Source organism: Lissotriton vulgaris, chromosome 2_1 (genome assembly GCF_964263255.1).
Source record: "Lissotriton vulgaris chromosome 2_1, aLisVul1.2, whole genome shotgun sequence".
NCBI classification, from domain to species: Eukaryota; Metazoa; Chordata; class Amphibia; order Caudata; family Salamandridae; genus Lissotriton; species Lissotriton vulgaris.
This window is the reverse complement of record NC_141687.1, coordinates 828,165,947-828,184,166: the sequence shown is the minus strand read 5'-3', so window position 1 is coordinate 828,184,166 and position 18,220 is coordinate 828,165,947. Positions and strand designations below refer to the sequence as shown.

General features: G+C 44.5%; 1 protein-coding gene across 1 annotated transcript in view; it reads left to right on the top strand.

Moving 5' to 3' along the window:
• The window catches only part of LOC147731234 (lanosterol synthase-like), a 310,880-nt gene extending 299,290 nt beyond the window's left edge, over nucleotides 1-11,590 (top strand). Inside the window, exons 18-21 of the mRNA XM_086954169.1 lie at nucleotides 5,547-5,627; nucleotides 7,049-7,219; nucleotides 9,319-9,397; nucleotides 11,453-11,590. Of these exons, the coding sequence (XP_086810295.1) occupies nucleotides 5,547-5,627; nucleotides 7,049-7,219; nucleotides 9,319-9,397; nucleotides 11,453-11,590 (469 nt within the window). The remainder of the gene's footprint in view (nucleotides 1-5,546; nucleotides 5,628-7,048; nucleotides 7,220-9,318; nucleotides 9,398-11,452) is intronic.
• Nucleotides 11,591-18,220: the final 6,630 nt, after the last annotated feature.

Genomic DNA, 18,220 nt, shown 5'->3' with positions numbered 1-18,220 from the left:
CCACCTGAGGATATTGGCGGCTTTCATAACATTATGCAACGGGCTGCAGCACAGTTTGAACTTCCAGTTACTATCGAACAATCTGATGGTTTCCTTCACGACTTCAAAGAAGGTTATAAAAGAATCACCAGAGCAATACAGATCATAGATTTTATTTGGAAGGAAGGTCTTAAGATAACGAAGACACCTGCCTCTATACCCGCGGTCCTTCCTCGAATTGAAAAGAAATATCGAGCACCGCCAGACACTCCATCTTGCCTTGTGGGACACCCGCGTCTGGACTCTGTAATTTCGCAGGATGTACAGCAGAGGTCACAGAATCCATCCACCCCAATCTCAACTCCACCAGATAAAGAGGGTAGACGATTGGATTTGATAAGCAAACTAATTTCCACCAATGCTGCATCATCCATCAAGCCAGCAAACTCTCTGGCAATCTTAGCACGTCATGACCGCCTGATGTGGTCAGAGTTATCTGAGTTCTTAGACCTTATACCTGAAGATCGCCACCAGGAAGCACAGAGAATAGTGCTCGAAGGGGAACGGGCGGCAATCGGAAATTATTGACTGCGCCTTAGACATTTCTAATACTAATTTTTGACAGCTAGCGGGGGCTGCTGTTCTCAGACGCCAGGGATGGGTCAAAGCAACCACTTTTAGACCTGAGGTACAGACTAAAATACTGGACATGGCGACTCACTATTTGGTAAGCATATAGATGACGCCTCGCTGACCATCAAGACAGATACGGACACTGCTAAATCGCTGGGTACCCTGCAGTATAAAAGAGGATCTTTCAGGGGATCAAGAGGTTGGGGTTTTTCCTCTAGAGGAAATTACCACAATCAGCAAAACAAACAATCCCAATCTCAATATAAGCAGCCTTATTACCAGTCCTCTTACAGGCAATCATCTTCAAGCAATTTCTCTCGTCAGGGCGGACGACGACGGTCAAACAATCAAGGCTGTGACTCAAATAAAAGACAACGAGCTTTGCCGGACGCCTGTCAAACCTTCTCCCCTCCCTGTGGGAGCAAAGATCTCAGCCTTTTTCCAACAATGGCAGCACATCACATCAGATCAGTCGATCCTCGACCTTGTTCAAGGAGGTCACACTCTAGAGTTCTTAAAGAAGCCACCTACGACCCCGCCCAAGGGACCCCCTTCCCCTAGTCTTCACTTACTGTTCAGAGAAGCTTTAAACATGTTCCGCAAGAATGCAATAGGAAAAGTTCCATTCTCGCAAAAAGGGAAAGGATTCTACTCTCGTTTCTTTCTCATAAGGAAAAAATCGGGGGAGTGGCGCCCGATTCTCCACTTGCGCAAACTCAACAAGTTTCTGAAGAAGCAGAGTTTTCGAATGGTGACGCTTGCAGATGTGGTGAGCTGTCTCAACGAAGGGGACTCTATGGCTTCTCTGGACTTGGAAGACGCTTACTTCCATATCCCTATACATCCCAAACATCGCAAATACCTAAGATTCACAGTGGCTGGCGTCCAATTTTCAATTCAAGGTGCTCCCGTTCGGACTGAAATCGGCACCAAGAATATTCATAAAATGCCTAGCTCCAGTCTCTGCCACTCTGAGGTCTCGGGGTATTCAAGTCTTCCCATACCTCGACGACTGGCTGCTCAAAGACCATCAAAACAGGCTACGAGACAGGCTGTCAAAAGTTGTCTTCATCTATTCTCAAATCTGGGACTCACTCTCAATGCAAACAAGTCACAGTTGCAACCCCTCCAGGTTCTAACTTTTCTAGGAGCAACACTAGACACCAAACAGTGCAAAGCGTTCTTGTCAGAAGATCATCAGAACAAGTTACAAAGCCTGGCAAAGTTAATTTCAAGAAGAAAGTCAGTTTCTGTCCGAACATTCGCTTCTCTTCTGAGGATGTGCTCTTCGGCGATCAGCTTATTCCCGCTTGCAAGGCTCAGGATGAGACCTCTGCAGGAAGAGCTGCACCAGCAATGGCAACAGGCCAGAGGGTCATTCGGCGATTCCATAAAGGTGACCTCACGAATGATACATGCTCTTCACTGGTGGTCAAAAAGAAGCAACCTATCTCCGGCTCTCACGTTCCTGACCCCTTCCCCAGAGTTTGTCCTGACCACGGATGCCTCCATGAAAGGTTGGGGAGGACATCTCCAAGACCTTCAAATTCAAGGACGATGGTCTCAACAATATCAACAGAAGCACATCAACAGTCTCGAACTACGAGCCATCTTTCTTGCTCTGCAGGCATTCCTTCCGAGAATCGCGAACTCCTCAGTGCTAGTGCGTATGGACAATACCACCATGTAAATGTAAATCAACAAGCATGGAGGAACGAGGTCTCTCTCCCTATCGCAGGGCGCTCAGGAATTGTGGTAGTGAGTTATAGAACATGGCATAACCCTCAGAGAAGAGCATGTCAAGGGAATTCAGAATTCTCTGTCCGACAACCTCAGCAGATCTCTCACAGGATGTCACGAGTGGGAGTTGGAACAAGAACAGGTGAAGAGGATCTTCCAGATGTGGGGCACGCCAACCCTAGATCTGTTTACAACACAACAGAACAGCAAATGCCTTTATTACTCCAGCAGATTTTCCCCGATACCATTAATATTGAGGGTTCTGCAAAAAATGAAGAGGGAACATTGCTGTCTCATCCTAATTGCTCTTCGCTGGCTGAGGCAGTATTGGTTCCAAGAGTTATTCCTGTTGTCACAACAGCGTCATGTTCGTCTAAAACCAACACCCACAATGCTGACGAGAAAGAGAGGTCAGATTCTACACCCAGATCCACAATCGCTTCACTTGCATGCCTGGCTCCTGACTTCTTAGAATTTAAGGATCTCAACATTTCGCAGGACTGTAGAGATATTCTATCTAAAGCCCGTGCTCAAAGTACTATCAAGACATATCGCTTTAAATGGAAGCGTTTTTGCCATTGGTGTGAAACAAATAATGTTCATCCACTCCAGGCTCCACCAGAGGATATCCTTCCGTACTTACTATCCCCAGCTAAAGCAGGTCTAGTATTCTCATCTATCAAAGTCCATCTCGCTGCGATTTCTAGATTCAGAAAGAGTCCTAACAGACCATCACTCTGTTCTTCGTCCCTTATCAAACAATTTTTAAAAGGGCTTTTTCGAGCTTTTCCTCCAATTCGACCTCCACCTCCAGAATGGGATCTCAATACAGTTTTATCTCAGTTAATGAGGAGGCCATTTGAGCCAATTCACAAGGCCGAGCTCAAGTTCTAAACCTGGAAGGTGGCACTTTTATTAGCTCTCACTTCAGCCCGGAGGGTTAGTGAAATCCAGGCTTTCACAATTTCTGAACCTTTTCTACATTTCACTAAAGATTACGTCACGTTACGAACAAATCCAAAACTCATTCCTAAAGTACTGTCTCAATTCCATCTAAACCAACCTATAAAGCTGAAAACCTTCTTACCGGGTCCAGTTACACTGGCGGAAAAGGTTTTGCACTCTCTTGACGTAAAATGTTGCTTGAAGTTTTACCTTCAAATGACTATGGATATTAGATTATCTAATCAGTTGTTGGTTGCTTATGGTCAAGCCACATTAGGACAAGCTGTGACAAAAGCAACGGTAGCCAGATGGCTGTCTTCTGTCATACAATTTTGCCATGATAAAGCCAACAAACCTTTGCACAGAAAGGTCAAAGCACATTCCACCAGAACTATATCGGCTTCTACAGCCTTATTTGCTGGGGTCAAATTGGAGAATATTTGTCGTGCTGCGACATGGAAGAATGTTCACACGTTCACGAAGCACTACTGCTTACAGTCTGCGTCGCAGGACGATGCAGCAGTGGGACAAGATGTTCTTCAACATCTCCTTCATTATGGTTAGACTTTTAAATGTATCTCATATTGCATTTATTATGTATAAGTATGATCATATTCACTGTAATGTTTCTGGTTGTCAAATATTGTTTTTTAATGTGCAGTATGTTAACTGGCTATAACTATCTCATTTCTGAAGGTTTCTGCATTTGCATGTATTTACATATTCTAGTGCTCTATAACCTTCCGGATGTGTGGGGGATATGTAGATTTACGCCTTGTCTCCCACCTTCCGCAAACAACATTATTAGGATTACTGCTTGCTATTCTGATTCAGGCATGTGAATCTATGAAAGATACCCCAATACTGGATAAGAAAATAAGTTACTTACCTGTAACTACAGTAATCCAGTATTGGTATCTTTCATAGATTCACATGCACCCACCCTACTCCCCGGCAGGACAGTTCTCTAATGGAGATACATACTTCTCAGTTGTGCTAAGAAAATCTGAGGAGAACTGCCTCTGCTGGGAAGGTTCTAGAGGGTGCTGGTATCTGATTGGTTGGAACTATTTTTCGGTTCTTTTCATACAATGAGGTAGATAGGCTACTAAGCTTTTGGCCTTTTGGGCCTATATTGTCTTGTCAGCCTACTACAGTTTCTTACTAAGGCAATTCCTTTGTATGTATTATTACCGTGGGACTCCCACCTCGGCGACGGGGAATGATTCAGGCATGTGAATCTATGAAAGATACTAATACTGGATAACTGTAGTTACAGGTAAGTAACTTATTTTCTTTTGTTTGAAGCAGGAATCCGAGTCTAAGTGCCATTTGACAACTGACAGAAGAAGACAGGGACTGAGATTCCAAAGAGTGGGGGAGGAAAGGGGCTGCCAGTGTTTCGTGTCTAATTTCAAGAAGGGGAGGGAGAGAGCTGCAGATGTTTGCAGCGCCACAGTTGAAGGTGATACAATATTTTTTTGTCAATTTGAACCGCCTCGAGGTGATTTAGCACACAGTGCACGCTGTATCACAAATGTGCACTCTGACTTAGATCTTTCAGGAAGGATGTTTGAGAGGGACAGAAGAATAGCTGAATACAAACAAGCTGCAAGGGGCAGGAGGTGTTGTTCTGGGAAGCACAGGAGATTAAGTGAACTGGAAGCATCAGCGTGGACAGAGCAAAAGACAAGGTAGTGCTTTGAATGAAAACATGTGGCCCATAGTAAAAGGGTTTGTGTAGCAGGGTCAGTCTCCAGGGCGGAACTAAAGGAGGGACTTCTAAGTGTATTAACCTATGAAAATCCAGCATTTCTAAATGAACCACTAAAAAACATGAGCTTTTTTTGAAGCCCATGCCCTAGATACTACAGGTCTCTTCGAGAAAGCACATGCAGCGCATGCGCTGCCTAGGCAAGACCTAAAAAAGGACTTTGATGTATCCAGCGCTAATGCATATATATATATATATTTTTTTTTTTAAGTTGTTTTAGGCCTGGCTGCATTGTAGTGCTTTTTGAAATTAGTTTTAGCCACACTGCAAAGCACCTGTGCTGCTGTAAGCATGGCTGCAAAACATCGCCAAGCCATTTGTTCTGATAGCAGAGACCTTTTGGCTTTTCCAATGCTTGTTTTGTTTGTGGATACATACCTTGTGTGTTGGTGTATGTCACGAGGCAGGGAAATTTGTACATATCCTCTCGAATTGTTCATGTGCTAATCCATTTCTTTTTTCTTGGCTTCTGCAGGAGTTGGGGTGTTTGCTTCACCTACGGTACCTGGTTCGGGTTAGAGGCATTTGCTTGCATGGGACACACCTACAGTGATGGGTATTTTTCACATTTGTTTTAACTCCCTATAGAACATACAGTACACATGTAATTATCTCTAGGCTGACACAGAGGAGAGTGTCAGCTCTATTGAGTTCAGTGCATTGTTTTAAGTGGCATGAGTTGTGTTGGTGAGTGACGACCTTTTACAAGGTATTCAATTCTCAAAACTGAGAAGGGTAGTGATTGTTTTATTCCAATCGCACAACTTTCGGCTTGTGTCAGTATATTTATCAGACAACTTTACTCAAAAAATACTCTCGTTATGGTGCTAACTGGTACAGATGCCTCAAACTACCCAATATGCATCATATACATTGGTGAAACCACTTCAGTCAACATAAGAAACAGTTGTACCAGAGCACTCAACATATAGTGAATAAATGGTATTGTCACTACATACATTGTAATCTCAAAAATATAATCAGAGTACAGGAGTCTGATTTTTTACAGAAGCTTGTAATCCAAGAAAGAGCCAACATGTGTTTCGTCACACAGATGACTTCTTCAAGGCTAGACAAATTGGTGTTATTGTACCTAGCCGTAGATCAACAAATCTAGGTCAGGAAGATATTCTTAAAAGTCAGAGTCTAGAGCTGAAATTTCATCCATAGATCCTCAAAGGTGTCCAATTGTTCCACAACGTAAACATATTTTTTCAAAAGTTTTACTGAGTACCCCGGTAGTACTCTGCGACCGGGCCTATGCCAGTCAAAAGCTGAGGCTTCAACCTCAGCTAGGGAGTATATGGTTCCTTGGGCTCTTGGTTTGGGAGTTGGGATGTTCTGAGAGGCTCAGACCAGGTTCTCACTTGTTTAAGACAGGGTGTGGGCGCATGGCCTTAAGGGTTGTTATACTTATGGTCGAAGTTGCTTCCTGGGATTGACTGTGGTGCTCAGAGGGCTGAAACATGGCTATATTTCAGACATTAAAAAGAAAAGAAAATAGGGTCTGCCAGCAGCCACTGTGGCTGCTGTGCGGAGAAACAGAGAATTGCTTCTGTGGGCTTGATTGAAAGACAACTGCTCTGCTGTATAAGTACTCTAGAATGGTGTTTTGCAACCTCTGTCATACAGCTGGGCCCATAGCCAGCAACATAGAATTTTCTCTTGGAAACATGTGGGGCAGATGTCTGTGTGCAAAGGCAGCAGGTTTCCTGTGACCTACCTCATAAGTGAGTCTGTGCAGAGGGAGAGGTGGGAGATTAGGTAACTTTAATTCTACATCTTTGTTCCAGTGATTCTGATCCTCAGGTGTTCGGTAGGAGTTGGTAATGACATAGGAAATTACGTCTGAGCTTGCGTGTGTGTTGTGTGTGTGTTGCTTTGTCTCTGCCTCTATCTGTGTTTTATTTTCAGTGGTGCATCAAGAGAAGCGACACCTACATTGACCGACTGCTTTCCTGTGTAACTGCTTCTCAGGTCTGCATGCAGTGAAGTGGTCTTGGCATGCCAGTTCTTGCTTTCCCACCAAATGGCAGATGGCGGGTGGGGAGAGGACTTTGAATCATGCAAGCAGCGGAAATATGTGCAAAGCAGGAACTCGCAGATCCACAACACATGCTGGGCCCTACTAGGACTGATGGCTGTCAGGTAATGTCTCCCCATCCACACAACCTGCCATGGCTCAGAACAGTCAGATACTTTGTTGCTCAACATCTACAAACGTCATTCCTGCTGAAACCCTTCGGGATTGTCGGCCAAGGTTAACTGACTCCCCCGTATTGTCGCTGCCTTCCACATGAGCAGCCTCCCCGACATTTGTGTCTTTTACTCATGTAACGAGAACATGTTAAAACAAGAGAGTAGTTCCATTCTAAAGGTAATGTCTGTATATGTCCGGGAGCTCTTCCTGAAGACACATCGGGCTTCAATGAGAAGACAGTGCAGTGATATAAGGATTGGGATGATCGGATTGCCTCATCGAGTGATTTCAGAGGCACGTGTTTCACCTTTCACAGAAGCAGGTTTCAATTTAGGAAGGCAAGTCCAGCTTGGACATAACTAATGCCTACACCAATGCCTTGCAGGTCTTCCTCCTAGTTGTATTGTTTTTGTGTATTGTCTCCTTCCCCCTGGCTCTTTAAATGAAAAGCAACACATGAGACTCGGGGTCACCTTCGAGGCACTTCTTGAATACTCTGTAACTTAGAAACAAAACCCTGAGAGCAAGACCAGTCAAAAACATTCAATTCAACATGTTTAATTAAAATGGTGCATTTTACAGTACGCTTCAACCAGTCAACTTAACAGCAAGGAAGGTGGGATTCTCTTTATTTGTTCCAAGTTTGATTTATAACATCCTAAGAGATAGTCCAGAAGACCAGAACCTGGACCCAGCATCTCATTGAGAAAGTCCAGTATGCCCTTTGTCAGTCACACAATGAGAGTATTTTCCTGAAGCAGCCAGGGTGCCTGCAAAAAATGCAAATCTCCTTTGGTGCCCATACTTGGGGTTCCATATGCGTGAGATGGCGACTCGAATTTCAAGCTGTCAATCTTGTTGGACTCCTTGTGGCCACAGCACTGGGCTCCGCCCCAGCAACCAACCAACCTGGGATTCATCCTGGACACATCCCTCACGATGACCAAGCAAGTCAACGCCGTCTCGTCCTCCTGCTTCAACACCCTGCGCATGCTCCGAAAAATCTTCAGATGGATCCCCATCGAAACCAGAAAGACCGTCACCCAGGCCCTCTTCTCTAGCCGACTGGACTACAGAAACGCCCTATACGCAGGAACAACCGCCAAACTTCAGAACCGACTACAGCGCATACAAAACGCCTCCGCAAGACTCATCCTCGACATCCCCCGCCACAGCCACATATCCGCCCACCTGAGAGACCTGCACTGGCTCCCCGTCAACAAGAGGATCACATTCAGGCTCCTCACCCACGCACACAAAGCACTCCATGACATAGGACCCGAATACCTCAACAACTGCCTCTCGTTCTACACTCCCACACGCCAACTCCGCTCCTCCAGCCTCGCCCTCGCCACCATCCCACGGATTTGCAGAACCACCACCGGAGGAAGATCATTCTCCTACCTAGCAGCCAAAATATGGAACTCCCTCCCCACACACCTACGAACGACCCAGGACCATCTCACCTTCAGGAAACACCTCAAGACCTGGCTCTTCGAGCAGTAGCAGCAGCAAGTCCTGGCTCTCGAACAGTAGCAGCTCCCCCTTTTTTTCAGCACCTTGAGACCCTCACGGGATATTAGCACGCTCTATAAATGCTCTGATTGATTGATTGATTGACGTTATGCTTGCTTACATTAACTAAATTATCATTTTTATGTCTAGAATTGAGATGGTTTTAGTTGTATTTTACATACGTTAAATTTATTTTTGGGATCGAAAAAACAAACTGTGCTTTCTCCTCTGTACTTGACCCTAAGAAAATTGACATGCACTTCCTTAGGAATATTTACAGACAATTCCCAAGTGTCCCTCTGCTAAATAAAACACCTTTCGTGCACATAATGAGATTTAGAGAGTGACTATAAATGCAATTTCAACCAACTAGAGCCACCACTTCCAACGTATCTATTCCGTTGAGCTCCCAGTTCGTGTAGACATTGTTTTGTTGTCTGCTTGTTTGTGGGAGTCTTTCGGTGTCCACACTTATTCTGTGTGCTCGTGTCAATGTTTGATGCTGTAAATTTCACATCATGTTCCTGGACAGGTTTCCAGATGTTGCAGTTCTTGAAAGAGGCATCCAAGTTTTGATTGACAGACAGCAAAGCAACGGAGACTGGCCGCAGGTAGGACAGAGTGACACCCGAGATACTGTGCTGGGCCATCTTGATGCGCATAGATAATTGGAAGGCTCGTTCATTGCTACAGCTTATAGGTGATGCAAACGGTGTTGACATTCTAAAAAATTCGTTTATTTCTAAACTGAAACTTGAAAAGGGTCGTTCAAGTGCAGAGAAAAAAGAGTTATCTTTCCCATTCCGCATCACTAACGACAGCGGCGTAGGAAAGGGGGTGCGGTGGGCGCGGACTGCCCCAGGTGTCAGCACTTAGGAGGGTGACAAAATGGCAAAAATATGTGTTTTTAAAATGAAAAAGTTACACTTGCAACTGTAAATATCTTTTTTTTTCCTACTTTCTTTAATAATTTCAATGTGGGCTAGGGGGTGATAAGAAATTTTCCGCACCGGGTACCACCTGACCTTGCTACGCCACTGACTATTGATCACCAGCGGTAGGAGTTCCTGAGTGGTCCTTTGTTTCATGATGACTGCTTGGGTTCCAAGCCCGGCTCTGACATCTTTACCAGATAGGCCCTTTAAGGATAACTGTGTAGTGCCATGCTGGGGAAGTACACTGTTTGGTACCAGATAAAATAATAGGTGAATGCCTCAGTCTAATAACTTACTTTTGTAAACTAGTTTCTTGTTTCTCTTCAGAAATCACCAATCGTAAAGTCCACAAAAAGTAAACTACTTCACTTTACGGACCCGGTTTCATACTCAATGTAGCGCCTTACAGCTCGGTATCAGCCAGGTAACACGGTCACATAGTGCACACTTACAAGCGTGATCCCTCTGTTGAATAACTAGATATCACACTTAACGTCAGTGCTGTTCCTCTTCAACAGCCAAATATCAAACACTTCTCAAGAGCACTACTGCCCCGCAGCCACACATAATTTGCATAGCAAGTGGGCTACTTACTTCCCTAACCAAATATCACATTCAGTATTTGAACTTAAAAAAAATTAAATTCTTTATTGGCATTTATAAGAATATAGAGATTTAGCATCACACAGGAAAGATACACATTATAGATATGTGGAGTTCAGTTTCCTTAACAAAACACTCTTTTCATCCAATAAACAGCAACCGACTACCCCACAATAGCATTACTCCTGAAACTGTTGACATAAAATCTAGCCATATGGAGGATCTGTTATTCTCTTATAGACATTGCAATGATGAGAACTCTATCACCCAAATTATGACTCAAAATCTCATTATTGCAATATGTGCCTAGGTGCAGTTGCTTGATTGCTTTATTCCGCTGTCCCCTGTGAAACGCAGAGTGGGCAAAGTATCACACTTATTTCAATTTGCCCGACGCCTTTCCATCAACCAAATATTACAATCCTCTCAAGTACACTAACTATCGTCAGGTGAATCTAATTCTACTCTCTTCCCTAACTAAATACCATGCTCAGATAATTCACTACCCCTCTAAACCACGCAGATACTAGCCAGGCTCCTAACAAGTGCGCTAGCTTCTTCGCTTACCAGATAATAGATGGATCTCAAGTGCATCACCCTTTATCAGCTGAACATCACGCACTGCTTCCTTCACAAACCGTATATGGCACTCTGTAAGTGCACTGTGCCGCTTTCCATGCGCAGTCTTGTATTACCACTGAAGCATCATGTTCAAGGCAAATGCTCAAATATGAATTTTTGCCCTTGCTATTGCTTGTTAACCTCTTCGGTGTTCAGGACAGCCCCTGGCCCTCCGACGTCACAGTGGGCATGTGCTGAGGATGGCTGGGGGCCGTCTGAATCCCACCCACTTATTAATTCTCAGGCACAGCAGGAGAATTCGCGCAGCACTGAAGGGGTTAAAGTAACTAATTATATTTCATCTACCTCCTTTTAGCTCTGAGATTTTCAAAATGTCTTGAAAAGTAAAAAAATAAATGATCTCAAGGAGGTCCCTTTATGCTCATCTCCCTCTTCTGAAGTGGTCCATTTTTGGTGGCACCTCCCTATAGAAGACACAGATTGCAATGCTGAAGTCAAGCAGAGACTTTGACAGATACTTAACACGTCTTTCTGTTTCCCCATTAGGAGAACATCTCTGGAGTCTTCAACAAAAGCTGTGCGATTAACTACACATCCTATAGAAATATTTTCCCCATTTGGACCTTGGGGCGCTTTTCGCAACTGCACTCCAAGAGCCGATTGGCTGGCAAGCTGAAGACCTGACTGGTCAAAGACTAACACAAGTGTCTTATGGGCCGAAGGAAGAGGGGGCACTCGAAGGAGGACATGCATGGTGCATATTCAGTGTTCTATGTCAGAAATGATACATTGAGAAAATACATCAGGTGGGATGGTGGCTCCAAGAACGACTGACCACATGATAGCGTGGAACAGGGCGATTTAATGAAACAGATGCACAGAATGGCAATACCAAAGCCTGGCTCATACATACCGATCATGAAATGGGCCTCACTATACATTTAATAATTATCCAAAAACCTCCTCTCCCCTCAGCAACCCTTCACAAACCAAACCAATCAAAATTCCAGTACAATAGATGAGGGATGGCTGAGTGATAGTTGCGCTGGGTTGTGATCAAATCTAGGGTATCAATACAGAAAGCTCCAAGGATAAGGTGATTGCCATCCACCATCAACCAAATGGGTAGTGAGAACACAATACCACATATAATTCAAATGCAAGAGATATCCTGCACTAATCTGGGTTTTATGTGTTTTACATTACTTGCAGGACATAGTCTATACCCTTAGCCGGACTCTTTTGCGCATTCATATATATTTTAAATGTTAATTAATCATGGGCGAATTTTGCGAATTCGCGATCCGCGAATTTGCGGATTTGCAAATTCGCAAAATTCGCAAATTCGTGCGAATTTGAGCATTTTTTATTTTTGCGTGTTCGCGGGGAACTTTGCGTATTCGCGGGGCGCTTTGTGCTTTGCGCGTTCGCGTTTCTTTTTTTTGCCTGGTTCATCACTGCCACCCTCTCGTTTTTTATGCCCTTCTGCCCTCTGTACCACTTGTTTTTGTGCCTTTCTGCCCTCTGCCCCACTGGTTTCTGTGCCCTTCTGCCCTCTGCCTAACTCATGCCCTCTGTCCCACTTTGTGCCCTTCTGCCCTCAGCCATAAGTCAGCTTCAACAGGAAGCACTAATAGATAAAGTAGAGCAGGTGCTTGAGTTGAAGGTCAAATTAAGTTACACAGTCATTAATCACCCCAAGTTTGGGGTGATTAATGATTATGTAACTCAATTTGAGATTCAACTCTAGCACCTGCTTTACTTTATCTATTAGTGCTTCCTGTTGGAGCTGACTTTTGTAACTATTTTAGAGGCTCTGGCAGCTTGCCGGCGCCATTCTAAAATAGTTACAAAAAGTCCGCTTGAACTTTTGACCCAATCCGTTCCGCTCGTGGATTTTGCGGGAAATTCGCGAATCTCGCGGATTGCAAATTTACCGAAAATCCGCAAAATCCGCGAGCGGAACGGATTTTCCGCCCATGCTTAATGTTAATACATAGGAGCCACGTTACTAATGCTCATTAGGGTCATGTGTGATTATACATGTGGGTGTCCTGTATAGTTAACTAAATTTAACTCAGGAAACCCACAGTTCTTAGACATTTTGCGTGTTATTGAGTGACAGTGTCTAATACATACAATAACCTTTTATTTATTGCTGTTTGAACCAACTATGTGTGCTATCATGTGAGATTGGTATGGCTAAACTCGCCACATCTTCACTGAGGGTTTTTGCTTTCTTCTCCCCTTTTTTGCGATGATTAGGTCACTTGGAGCTCCACTGTGACTTTGAAATTTTAATGTTTGGAATTTTTACGTCTGAATCGTGACTGATTGAGTGAGGAATCTCCAGACCTTTTCAGTGAGTGGACTTGACATTACTTTAAAATGACCTTAGCTATTTATCGCTGGTCATTAGTCTGACACGTGTTACTTCAACTGTCCCTCTCTATAGATCCTGATAATACGCCTTTTACACACGAATATTACTTTCCAATCGATGATAATTCATTAATCTAGCAATAGGTGAGTGTGTTTTCTGTCTTAACTGCTCTCTTCTCACTTCTTGTTTTCCCTTTTTCCAAGTACACTATTAGATTCATCGTGTATTATACCATGTGAATTGTGGTTTTCAACACTAGGTTGGTTGCCTTTGACCTCACTTTATTTCTTAAGTTCCTATGTGTATCACTACCCTGACTGGTGATTGGTGATGGTAGTACTTGGTTTCTGGAGACCTTTTTTATCACACAACTGTTTTCTATCTGACACTTGAGAATTTTTGGTGTTTTGTTGGTGTTTTTCACTATTCTGATCTTGTATTTAATGGGTATATACCCTTTCATCGGTCTTCCAGCCACTTATGTGTGACCTTCAATTTTTGAATCACTTGGGTACAGTTGGCAGATTTGCTTTGAGGTATGTTGTTGTATTGCATTTTTGTATTGTGATCACTCTTGACTGTGTGTTTCATAATGTTCTAGCCCTGAAGAAATCTGTGGTCTATACCACCAAAGACGAAACAAGTGTTGGCGGCTAGATTGTTTGAAGAAGAACAACATCGTAATAAACAAAGATACGAAGACCATCTTCTTTGTGATTTACTTGAAGAACTTTATTGACTCTTGCTATTAGCTCAGGATATCTCTTGCATTTCAACCAAAATTCCATCACACACTCATTACTCTGAAATCCCTGCATCCATCCGTCGTGCTTCCTCCACTGTTGCTGTCTCATTCCATTCATAAACTACCCCTCTAACCCCCCAAACTTCGACTGGGTCTCAACATGACTAATGTTTTTAAATAAACATTTAAACTCTTGTACAAACTGCCACGCACCTGCTCATGAAAAGTGACAAAAACTAAATGTTTTCCTACATGTGCCACCAACCTTATCAAAGCTAAATTTGGGAGGGTGGGTGGATAAAAGCTCTCTCTGACCCTTGCCAACCAGGGTGCACCCAACTAAAATGGCACCCAATACTGGTATCCCTATCTCAAAAACCTAGATAACCCCGCCCCTGCACCCCCTGGGTCAATCACTGTGCCCCTCTTCCTCTGACTCTACCATCCACCTGAAAATTCCGGGAGGGTAGGGCCTTTTGCCCACCCTCCCAAAACCCTTATCGGACAGGATGGTGTCGTCAAGAATGACTGACTTCATGATAGTGTGGAAAAGGCTGCTTTAATGAAACAGGTGCAGAGAATGACAATACCAAAACCAGGCTCTACGTCATACATACTAGTGTTCAATTGTCTCTTTTCAGTAAATATAGCAGTGTCGCTTTCTCTGGACAAACACAATACGCACCGTTACTCCACAGTTTCTCCAAAGTGTACGACTTTCAAATGGATCTCAACATGACCAATGTTCTTTAATGAACTTTTAAACTTAAACTTGGGTACAAACTGCCACCAGAACTCCCCCCCCCCCCCCCACCTAGGTAACCGACTACATCCCCACTGGCAAATGCATCATTTCAGTTAGAACATTCCTTACAGAAAGTATAATTCCACCCTGTAAATCGATAAATGAACCCATTCCACTGCCTCATACTTGATAAACTCCTCCGTTTGGCAACATTTCTGAATCTCCCTGTTTCTTTTTCGCTACGCCCTGTTGATGGCCCCTGGTTTATCGGCCCCCTTGCATACTTTCCTTGGCATGAGCTCAGTAAATATCACTGTTGTGCCTGACTATGATGCCTTGATCTCCAACAAGTCCTCATTGACAGCCTTTACTAGCCCCGGTCCCTTCAACTGCACTAAGTCAATTTCCCTTAGGTGCACCAATAAAACGTCCGGGCAAGAGTAGCCCTTTATCAATGCCTTTAACTTTGGCACAGCTCGTGCCATTGCATACCTCCTTTGCCAAACCATCTAACTACCATATTAGGCAGTGCGAGCTGTCTTTCTCCTCGCCTGGACTTGGCTTGCCTCGCTGCCCACTATACGAAAGAGTGCCCACAGATTCAAACCTCAATATGATATCTTTATGGGCTTGCAAGGCAACCTAAGAGAAAAAAGACTCATGTTTCAAAAAACCTATTCTAGACGCTGATAACAATCTGCACGCCAACGCTCCAGATGCTTAATTTCCACCACCGTCCAACCCTTACCCTCAGCCTCTGTCACCATCCCAATTCAAAAGGAATGCATCCCAAAATCCTGCACCCCATTTACATACAGAAAAACGTCTCCACTTTGTTCGCCTTGCATACTCACAGCTACCCACCATGCACTGGGGCAAACCATGATATCCGTATATGCTCAAAAGGACACACACACATACCCCTCCCCAACTGATCTGTCTTAGATTTTGGAATCCACACCTGAACAGCCCCTTCAGGCATCCTGACTTCTCTGTAACCCGAACTGCCCAAAAAATAACTACACCACACACCATAATAACTGAAAACCAAAGAGTCTCCCATTCATCTCGACAAACCCTCGGTAGCGTGGCAACCACTTTTTTATATAGCGCTGGCCAGACCCGAAGGTATCGGAGCGCTTTACAGCATTTGTTGAATAAGAGTTGAGGAAGCAAAGAGTGGGACAGTAAACACATTGTTCAACAATGGGTTGTGTACCACTGAAAGTCCTGTTGCAAACGAATGCAGTGTAATCGTAGGGGAGGTAATATTGCGGGCAAGAGTAAGATGCTGTAAGAAGTTTGTCTTATCATAGTGACTAGTTAGATCCTCAGTTGGTGGCGGATCTGCCTTTGTATGACCATTGTCATTTCGTGAGAACTCGATTGAGGTGGAGCACTTTAAGCTGGCTTTTGAATTCTTTGAAGGAGGGGTTCGTCCTGACATGAATGGGGATGGCATTCCAAAGTCTGGTAGCTTTTCCAGAGAAAGACCGAGACAAGGTCTTTTGTTTAGGGGTTTTCGGGGGGATGAGTAGCATAGTGTTGGTGCTCCTAAGATTTGCAGTCTGTCCTGCTTTGTTGAGTTTGGCGGCTAGATAGGTGGGTTTGCCAGTGTGCAGAGCTTTGTGGGTGAGACAGGCAGTTCTGAAATTAGCACGCAATTCAATTGGGAGCCAGTTGAGCTCTTTGAGAGCGGGGGAGATGTGTTCATATTTCTTCACTCCCGTCACCATTCTGGCTACTGCATTTAGGGTAGCTCTAAGAGGAGCAAGGTGTAGCTTAGCCGTGCCTTTGAGGGTGGCGTTCCCATAGTCTAATCTGGATAGCACAAGGGATTGTGTAACTTGCTTGAGGTCTTTTGGAGGGATGAAGGGTTTGATTTTGTTAAGTAGTTTTAAGTTGAAGAAGGCACATCTTGCAGTGTTCTTGATGTGTTTGACCATGTCAAGGTTTGGGTCTAAAGTTATTCCCAGTGACTTCACGGAGTCTGCCGGAATGAGAGTGCAGTTGAGAGCATCAATAGACTTTAACCATTCTGTGATTCAGGGGTCTGCTCTTTGTTGACTATGAGGAGGATTTCCGTTTTGTCTTGGTTGAGTTTCAGATGGTTATGGGACAGCCATTTTTGGACTTCTATTAGGGTGACATTGAGTCTTTGTATGTCCGCTATGGAAGAGGTTTCGAGGTAGATCTGGGTGTGGTCGGCGTAGAGATGGAAGGGAATGTTGGCTTTTTTGAGGATGATAGTGAGTGGCTCCATGTAAATGTTGAACAGTGCGGGTGAGAGAACTGAGCCTTGGGGAATGTCTCTGGTTATAGGGTGTAGGTCAGAAGTGAAATTTCGGATTTTTATTCTTTCAGAGCTGTTTTGCAGGAAGGAGGTGAACCATTGTAAGACCTCCCTTCTGCTCCCACCCTTTCTCGGAGTACCTTGATGAGTAGGTTGTGGGCAGTGTGATGGGAAGCTGCAGCCTCTCCCCAGTACCTTTTGCCCTTGACCACCCCTCCAAGATGTGCTTCCTCATCTCCCTAGCCGATGGCTCAAAGCCACACTGCAGTTTTCTGAAAAAGGACAAATGTCCCACCTTACAGGCTATAGCAACAGCTGAAAAACCCTTTTCAGTCAATGACACCATCAAATTTACCACATAATCCCAACAAGCTTGACCTCCAATGGCACTTCCGCGTCTCACTACCCCAGACTGCACAAACTGTTGCCACGCCAGCCCATTTGCCTTACAACTTACAAGTCAATCCCAATAACGAACCGAGGATCAGCTGGATCACGTGCTCTAGCCTACCACCCACAAATGAGATGGCCCTGGAGCCAGCCCATGGAACCTCTTCCACTGAATGTACTTCCGGAATGAGGCATGCCCTGTAAGTAACATTTGAACACACCTCTTCCTCCCTGGGCATACTGGACAGGTCAAATTCTTCCTCCTTTGAATCACCCTTTGCCCGTATCTCACAATGAAGTAACTTAAAGAGCTCCACATACTCCCCTTTCCAAACATGCTCTTTAGTGGCAGCCATTAAATGAGCCCCTAAAGGCTTTGTAATCCCCATGTACGGCATCTTCTTCTTCTTCTTCTTCTTCTTCTTCTTCATATCTTTGCTCTCTTTCTTCACCCCTCCCGCCACTTCTCCTCCTTCAGTTGTCTCTGTGGCCTGAGATTTCTTAAGCAATCCCTCCATCCCTGCCTCACTCCCCCCATTGGCTCCATACCCGTCCCCTGACCCTACACATACTTACCCTTCGATAGCCAGGGACCGCACCCTCACTTCCACACACCCTTGTGTCTCAGTCCCCGCTGCTTGCACACACCACTTCCACACCCCCGCCAGTCGTTGCCTTGCTTCAAGATCGGGTCCGGCGCCAAAGCAATGCGACCTGATGCCGTGCTCTTACTCATTTGGCTAGACACTGTTCTCACT